Source organism: Varanus komodoensis, unplaced genomic scaffold, assembly GCF_004798865.1.
Source record: "Varanus komodoensis strain SLA01 unplaced genomic scaffold, ASM479886v1 scaffold137, whole genome shotgun sequence".
NCBI lineage: Eukaryota > Metazoa > Chordata > Lepidosauria > Squamata > Varanidae > Varanus > Varanus komodoensis.
This window is the reverse complement of record NW_025335397.1, coordinates 368,419-377,369: the sequence shown is the minus strand read 5'-3', so window position 1 is coordinate 377,369 and position 8,951 is coordinate 368,419. Positions and strand designations below refer to the sequence as shown.

The 8,951-nt window shown below is 43.6% G+C and overlaps 2 protein-coding genes across 2 annotated transcripts in view; both read right to left on the bottom strand.

The window, feature by feature from the left end:
* LOC123019784 (cadherin-23-like) overlaps positions 1-1,882 on the bottom strand; it is a 19,839-nt gene extending 17,957 nt beyond the window's left edge. The window contains exon 1 of the mRNA XM_044422850.1: positions 1-1,882. Within this exon, the coding sequence (XP_044278785.1) occupies positions 1-1,673 (1,673 nt within the window). The 5' untranslated portion in view covers positions 1,674-1,882.
* Positions 1,883-2,804: 922 nt separating this feature from the next.
* Positions 2,805-8,951, bottom strand: part of LOC123019783 (protocadherin gamma-A10-like) — an 8,223-nt gene continuing 2,076 nt past the window's right edge. The window contains exons 3-4 of the mRNA XM_044422849.1: positions 7,208-7,290; positions 2,805-5,287 (exon numbers count right to left, since the gene is read on the bottom strand). Of these exons, the coding sequence (XP_044278784.1) occupies positions 2,805-5,287; positions 7,208-7,290 (2,566 nt within the window). The remainder of the gene's footprint in view (positions 5,288-7,207; positions 7,291-8,951) is intronic.

Genomic DNA, 8,951 nt, shown 5'->3' with positions numbered 1-8,951 from the left:
TCGTTCTGGTCCAGGATGAAGAGGGTCACGGAGACGTTGGAGCTGAGCGGTGGGGAGCCCCCGTCCTGGGCCTTCACCCGGAAGCTGATCTCCCGAACCTCTTCATAATCGAAGGAGTGCAGCGCATAAACAATGCCTGTCTCAGAGTTAATGGAGAGGTAGGAGGAGAGGAGGGAGCTGCTTGCCTTGTCTTGGATGATGGAATACGTTATTCTGGCATTCTCCTCCCAGTCTGGATCATTTGCTTTTAAGGAAAAGATCTGGCAACCTCTTTGGTTATTCTCAGCAGTATAGAAAGTATATTGTGATTCTTCAAAGAGGGGTGGGTTGTCATTTACATCTAAAATATTTAGCTCAATTACTGTGGCTGTTGAAAGAGGGGGAATTCCATGGTCAGTGACTGTGACAGGTACCTTGAACTCTGTCGCCTGTTCCCTGTCAAGAGAATTGCATGTCACTAAACTGTAGAAGTTCTCCATTGACTTCTTCAGCTGGAAAGGGATATTGTTGGGGATGGAACATGCAATTTCCCCATTGACACCTGCGTCTTGGTCTCGGACATTTAATATGGCTATTACTGTTCCAGGTGGTGAGCTTTCGAGGATGGCCTTGGTGGCAAAGGTAACTGCTAGCACGGGTGCATTGTCATTCAAATCTCCAATGAAGATAATGACTTTCGATCTGTCACTCAGACCTCCCCCATCTTTGGCCTGCACCTCTAATTCATACGAAGAGGATTCCTCATAATCAAGGTTGCCTGTGAGAGTAATTTCACCCGTAGTGGAATTCATGGCAAACATTGGAAAATGAGACAGAGTTGTTTTTTTAAGGAAATATTTCACCTCTCCATTGATTCCCTCATCTAGATCAGTGGCACTTACTTGCAGTATACTGGATCCTATTGGCATATTCTCCCAGATGTTCACTTCGTAGGAAGACTGAGTAAAAATCGGTGCATTGTCATTTGCATCCAAAACTTTGACTTTGATTTGTATGGTGCCGGATCGAACAGGATCACCTCCATCAGTAGCTGTGAGGATGAGCTCATAAACTGACTGTTCCTCTCTGTCCAGAGACTTCTCCAACACCAGCTCAGGATTTCTGATACCATTTTGTCCTATCTTCATGTCCAGGGAAAAATGACCACTGCCTGTGAGTTGGTAGCTCTGAACAGAATTGATCCCCAAATCTGCATCCTGAGCTTCAGGGAGAGGGACCTGAAATCCTGGGAAAGACCCCTCGCTTATCTCCAGCTCCTGCTCCCCCAGAGAAAATTGAGGAGCATTATCGTTGACGTCGGTGATTTCCACCTCAACTTCATATAGTTTTAATTTGCTTTCAAGCAGGACCTGGAGCTTTACAGTGCATTTCTCTGCCTTCCCACAGATTTCTTCTCTGTCAATTCTCTCAGCAGTTAGCAAATGCCCCCTGTGGGCATTCAAAGAAAAATACTGAATCATACCTACATTGGAAACAATGCGCAGTCCATGGCCCAAAGGGGGCTTCCCATCCATGCCCAGGTCCTTCACAAGATTGCCCACAAAGGAGCCCTTCTGCACCTCCTCAGGGATGGAATAGTGGATCTGTCCAGAAACTCTCCTCCAGGTCAGCACTAGGAGCAGGCACTGCAGGATTCCCTGCTTGTATCTCCTTTGCCTCTGCATTTCTTCCATGTTCCCGCAGGAGGATAAAGGATGATTTTCCCTGCCCTAAAAGAGAGTGTGGCCAACTGTTTTTCTGAGCACAGCTGCATCCATCCGTCAGCTTCTTCTTCAGTTCTTTGGGGCTTGTGTATGGCAGAACAGCAGGAGGAGATGGGCTGGAGATTTCCGTTCTGTTCCTTATTGGTGAACAGTGACACCCAGAGGCTCAGCCCCAAACTGCATCAGCCCCATTCTCAACTCTTAATTATGTTTCTACTGAAGAAAACTGGATGACATCTCATCTGCTGCAGGAGGAGGCCTGTCAAGATGCAAATGTGGCTGGAGCCCTCTGTCTGTGCGTATTCCTTTTTCCCTGTATTCATCCATTGATCATAGGTCAGAGCTTGACTACTTTGGCTGCTCAGATTCAACTGGACAGGAGCAAGTAAGGCAAATCTGTCATGCTTCCTATTCTCCCTCAAGATCAGAATGTCCAAAATGATTTGACCTTCCCTCTCCCAGCATTGTTGTGTCCTGACTCTCTAAGGAGATGCTCTGCTGGTGGAAGAAACAAGAAACATCCACCACCTGGTTGCCTTCTGCCGCTCAACATCGTGTCCACCTTTTATAGTTCTTCAGCAAACACAATGGTGCAGTTACATGGCCTGGCCAGGATGCCTCTTACACGGGGCCTCATACCCCTTCCCATGGCTAGCTCTGGTTCACCTGTCAGTCTTCTCCTATGTTTCTATGTCTAGAGATGGTATAGACAAAAGTGTTAACTGACCTGTGTCACCACACATACATCCTGTACTCCCAGCGGTTTGTTCCATAATGCAGGATCAACACTAGACCTGTAAACTCACCTCATTATGGCCTTGATACTTCCGTTGGTAGGAAAATATGGCTACCAAGCGATATGCAATTAGCGTTTGCTACATAGTCAACAGCCAATCTTGGCAGAATCTTTCACACGTGACTTAAAAACTACAGTATTTTCCTGAATCAGTGCAATCCTAGGCTTCAGCAGAGAGGAAAAGGCAGTTAATGACTTCAAAACATTTTACCTCTTTACATATTAATGTTAAGAATACCCATGCCTCATCCAGTCTTTGTGATTAAAGAACCTCATTTAATGAAAATTCATGAAAATGAAGCCTATCAAATCAACACAAATGAAACACAGACTTCACTGATGGGAGAACAAAACAGAAGCATTGAAATGCCACTGCTCACCTGGAAGCCAGTCGCCCCCTCCATGGTGGTGCCAGGCTCACTGGCTATGAGTAAGGGGCCCAGATTATCAGGCCCCTGCTGTGGCGTCAGAGTATTGGTACAGCTTCCAACTGGAAACAAAACTTGGCTTTTCCGGGAACCTGAAGTCAATGACACCTCCTGACAATAAGACTGAAGGAACGCTCGAACGCCATCAATGCCCACAAACTGTGAAACTGGAGTACCATTAAAATGCACACTTCCATTGTCACACAGCTGAGAATTTCTCCAGCTGCGAAGCCTGAGTGCCAGTAGCATGAGGAGGAAGGCGAAGAACAAGCAGGAGACAAAAGTCACTGCAATTGCCAGGTAGAAGGTGAGGCCGGACTGGGAATCCACAGGAGCAGCTATGTTGCTTATATCTGAGAGAACTTCAGGGATGCTGTCGGCCAGTACGATGGTGACTGTGATGGAGGCAGAGAGGGGAGGCTGCCCGTTGTCCTTCACCAAGACCACCAGGATCTGCCTCAGGGCATCCTTCTCCAGGAAGTGGCGGACTGTTTGGACCTCTCCAGTGTGCAGGCCCATGGCAAAGAGACCCGGCTCTGTGGCCTTGGCCAGCTGGTATGAGAGCCAGGCATTCTGGCCAGAATCCGCATCCACAGCCACCACCTTCATTACCAGGTAGCCCGGCTCGGAGGAACGGGGGGCCAGTTCGAGGCCGGTGGAGCCATCGGTGGGAGGGGAGGGGTACAGGATCTCCGGGGCATTGTCGTTCTGGTCCAGGATGAAGAGGGTCACGGAGACGTTGGAGCTGAGTGGTGGGGAGCCCCCGTCCTGGGCCTTCACCTGGAAGCTGATCTCCTTGAACCTTTCGTAATCAAAGGACTGCAGTGCATAAATAACTCCAGTCTCAGAGTTAATGGAGAGGTAAGAGGAAAGAGCAAAATTGCTGATACTCCCTTCAATGATCGAAAAAGTGACTGTGGCATTTTCCATAAAGTCGGGATCATTTGCTTGCATGTAGCAAACAGACTCACCTCGGGGATTATTTTCAGAAATATAAGAAGTATACTGCGTTTTGCCAAACACTGGGGCATTATCATTTACATCAGAAATTTCTAAAAAGATAATTGCAGTGGCTGATAATGGAGGATTCCCTTTGTCTGTAGCAGTAATGGTTATATCATATTTTGATATTTCTTCCCTGTCGAGGGTTCTGTCGGTCATCAAATGGTAATAGTTATCAAATGATTTCTTTAAATGGAATGGAAGATTTGCAGGAACTGAACATATCACCTCCCCATTCTCACCTATATCTTTGTCTTGTATGTTCAGTAGAGCAACTACGGTTCCTGGTGAGCTTCCTTCACGGATAGAGTTAAAAATTGTGGTGACAGTTATCTTAGGAGCATTGTCATTAACATCAATAAGCTGTATCAATACTTTAGCCCTGTCGGAAAGACCTCCACTGTCTTTTGCTTGAACTTCTATCTCATATAATGCATTTTCCTCATAGTCCAGGTTTCGTTTGGTTGATATTTCCCCACTTTTAGAATTTATTTGGAAGTGTTGCGATGCTTTCTCTTTTATTTTCAGGAATGAGTAAGTCACCTCAGAATTCATTTCTTCATCCGCATCTGTAGCATTCACAGTAAGCAGTACAGAACCAATGGGAATGCTTTCCAAAATGCTCACTTTATACAGAGGCTGGTTGAAAACTGGCGCATTGTCATTTACATCCAGAATGTTTATGCGGATCTGCAGAGTACCGGATTTTGCCGGCTGTCCTCCATCGGTGGCTGTGAGGAGCAGAAAGTGGACAGCTTCTTCCTCCCTGTCTAAGGATTGCTCTAGCACAAGTTCTGGGTATTTGTCCCGATCAGATGTCCTCTGTAGCTTCAAGGAGAAATGCTTGCTGCTACTCAGATGATAGTTCAGCAGGGAAAAATCTCCACTGTCAGAATCCTGAGCTTCTTGCAACGGGAAATGAGTCCCAGTGGCTGCTGTTTCGCTTATCTTTAGCTCTAGGTATGCCGGTGTGAAAGTCGGAGCATGATCATTTATATCTGTGATTTCAATTTCAATCGTGAACAGCTTCACTCTGTCCTCATCGAGGAGCTCCAGATTCAACACACACTTCTTTTCCCACCCGCACATTTCATCTCTGTCTATTCTTTCAGAGACATACAAATGGCCATTCTTAAAATTCAAGGTAAAATATTGAAGCATACCTTCAGAAATGATGCGCACTCTGCTGTCTGAGAACTTGCTGGATCCCAGCCCCAGGTCCTCTGCAATGTTCCCCACATAAGAGCCTTTCTGCAGTTCCTCGGGAATTGAGTAGTGGACTTGACCATAATTTAACTGCCAAACTGCAATCAAAGAAAGCCAGAAGGAGCCACTGCATTGCTGGAGGCTTGGAGTGCCTGCCATTGCAAGCTCTCTGGAATTACCTTTTTAAAGAGTTCCTTTGAACTATCTCGCTACTTTTCTTCCTTGATGGAGGAATATTTTTCTTGCTCGTTTCTTTGATTGTCCTGTGCTGTCACTGCCTTGCTCACCATGCATAAAGCTCCGGAAATTGATCTGGTCTTTCCATTCCAACCTGCTTTCTTACTGGTAAACAGCGGCGCCCAGAGCCTCAACCAGGAACTGCAGTGGCTGAGCAACAGTTTTATGTAGGTTCCTTCCTATGTATGTTGCTAGATTTCTGTACCAGGAGGACTATAATTCTGATATCCTTGTTTATTGCATATTTTTCAAACCATACAATGAATGAACCAAAGAAGGTCTACAAACCTTAGCATCTGTTTCACAGAATAGTATCATAGTATCTACTCTATTATTTCAGTCTTTATTTTTAAAACCTATCCATCAGTGATAAGAGCTGCAATCCTATACACACTTCCTGGGAGTACGTCCTCCTGAACTATAAAGGGGATTTGCCTGTATTTGAAGGGATATTGCCACCACTAACGCATAACTGACAGATGTAAAATGCAAAGAATCCATTTTTGGGTGGAGATTTTCCACTGGCATTGTGTGTGAGGGTGCTTACGCTAGCCCAACATCAGCTGCATGAACCAAGTGCCGGCATTGGGCACTGTCCGATGAAATAATGCATTTGGCATATTACTGTGTTATTTAGTGTAATCTTGTGTTGGCTATAATGGTCTTTTATTGAAGCAAACAAAAGAAGGAAAAGAAGATTCCCACTGAGATAAATATTGCATTTATTGTATATTAGATTGATCAAATATATGGTTATGTGTTTCATGGAATTTGAATAAATTTAGGCAGACTTTCTGACCTTTTCCTTTCTAGCCTAGTCACAGTTTCGGTTGGCCATTTTTTTCATGATGAGAAGGATATGCGAATAGCCACTCTGGATCAGACCAAGGTCCATCTGGTCCAGCACTCTGTTCACACAGTCGCAAACCAGCTGCCACAGGATCCCTCCAGCAGGACAGGAAAAGGAGCTCGGCCTGCCCAAGATCCTCAGGAATCCCACCACTGATGGCAGAGGGAGCACAACACAAGGCCAGTGGCTGACAGCCTCCTCCCTCATGCATTCGTCCAATCCCTTCTGAAGGCCCCCCAAAATGGTGACCATCACTACCTCCTGGGGCAGTGATTGCCATAGTTTAACTATTCACTGTGGGAAGAAGGACTTTCTTTTCTCTGCCCTGAATCCTCCACCTTTATGGGGTGACCCCAGTTTCTAGTTGTATGGAGAAGAGAGAAAAAGTCTCAATTTTTGCTGTCTCATGCATAATTTTAAACACCTGTATCATTTCTCCCCAACTCACTTTTTTCTGAGCTAAATAATCCCAGTTGTTCTTCACAGAAGAGAGGCTTCAGCCCTTGATCATTCTGCACTGCTACTTTTCCAGCTCAGTAATGCTCTTTTTCGGGTGCAGCGGCCAGAGTGTGGTTGCACCAAGGTTCTTTTCAGGGGAGCATGATCCTGGCACTCCAAATCCTTTCCTAGCCTTTTTTTACAGCGGCGGTGCACCAGGTCAACAGATTCAACAAGCTGCCCAGCACCACCCCGAGATTTCTGTCTCGCTTACTCACTGCTAGCTCTGATCCCATCAGCCTAGACTTGAAGTTGCTTTCCCCCCCTCAACTTGCATTATATTAGATCTGCTTACATTGCACTGCATTTGCCATTTTGATGTCCCATCGCAAATCTTGGATCTCAATCTCTTTGGAGCCCTCACAATCCCTCTTGGTTTTAACCACCCTAAATATTTGGGATCTGCAGTAAATTTGCCACTTCACTGCTTAGGCCATCATTTATGAAAAGCTTTGGCCTGATACAGATTCCGGTGGGGCTCTCCTGCTTGCTTTCATTCCCATGTTCCGAGACATGCATTCTGAGAAATAAGCTTTGTACTGTTTAACAGAGGTTTTTTTTAATAGTATCACAGAACATTTGTGTTGTGACCATATTATATCTTTTTAAAAGTGTATGAATTAATTGTTTTAAAGGTTAAATAACATCTCTTTCCAAGTGCCCAACCTGGTATGTTCCTTATTTCAACAAGTCTACTTTATCTCTAAAGTAAATGTTCAGCTGCTAACTTTTTATATCCCTGATATAGGATATTCCTGTTATAGGGGGAATGTTCAAAGCCAGTTTTAAAAGCTGTAAATCCTAAGTTCTTAAATTAATGGAATATCAGTTTAGATTTCTACTGCTGTGACTTCTACTCTCCCAGTTACTTTAGATTCCCTAAAAGGGTGTATTGTACTCTGGGAATGTTCTTCCAAATGTTTCAGGGATATATGTTAACTTTCAAGTTTATCTCTTACTTGATGTAATTGCTGATAAAACAGGCTACAATCAGTGAAGACGTCTACTGCCTTTTGCTTTTTCCTAGAATATGCTTCTCAGCAAATATATTTATGGCATTGTAACTATCCTGTATATTTGTTGCTACTGAGGTTGGCACATCTTCAGGAGGAATCTCAAGAAAAAAAATCTTCTTATAGGACTACTATTTAAATCTATTCCATCCACTGATGGTGAAGAAAAAAACATTAGCTTACTCTGTTTTGGGGTGGACAAGAATTCATAATCTCTTGGGCTAATTAATAATTTAGTTTTTCTCATTAAAATAATAAGAAAATGTAAAATAATATGGCAAAGTAATAACTGAAAATTTGAAAATGCAACAGAAACTAACAATAGTCACAACAATTACAATTTATATTATTAACGCAATATTTTAAAACTGTTTTTCTTAAGCCGGCTCAGGCACTTGTACCAAAATCCATTTCTAAGCCTCCACCACAAAAAGAAAGAGTGGTGATCAAATGTGGCACTTTCAAATACTTCTTATTAGCAATAAATCAAGCTGGATTAACTATGTTTACAAACATGGCAAGTAATAATGTTTACTTGGACTCCCAAAAGGTTTTTGACAAAGTCCTCTACCAAAGGCTCCTGAGTCATGGAATAAAAGGGGGTGTCCTCTTACGGGTCACTAACTCATTAAGGAACGGAAGACAAAGGGGGGGGGGATAAATAGCAGTTTCTCACAATGAAAAGAGGTCACCATGGGTGTGACTGTTATAGCATTATTAATTATTATGTCCTTACAAGGAATTCTGGTCCATCCCCAGCAAGTTGTTACAGCTCTGCATTTTTGCTCTGCCCTGTTAAGCCAGGCAAGAAAAGTTTCCATGGACACTAACTTCCCATGGCTGTAAGGACTTTTATGTTATACTTACTAAATCTGAAGGGATATTTGGCTGAAAAGCTGCAAGGCCTATTGGGAAAGGAAAAATTCAGAAAGGGCTTTGCATTTTGTTTGTTTGGTTGGTTGTTTTTTTACCCATTTACAAAACTTTATCACAGGTCCAAACTTTTTAAAATTGTCTACTTCCACTCAATTGAGTTAAAAGCTTTTCCCCCATAGAACCACATAGGAAACCAGCAAGCTCACAAAAAAACATGCTTGCAGTAGCTTTTCAGCATATTTAATCTTATTTATCATCTTCCTTGCATTTCTTGATAATCACCACTCTGGAATTAATCTTAATGACCATTCAGTTATGTGCAGTTCAGCATAAGCAACTGTA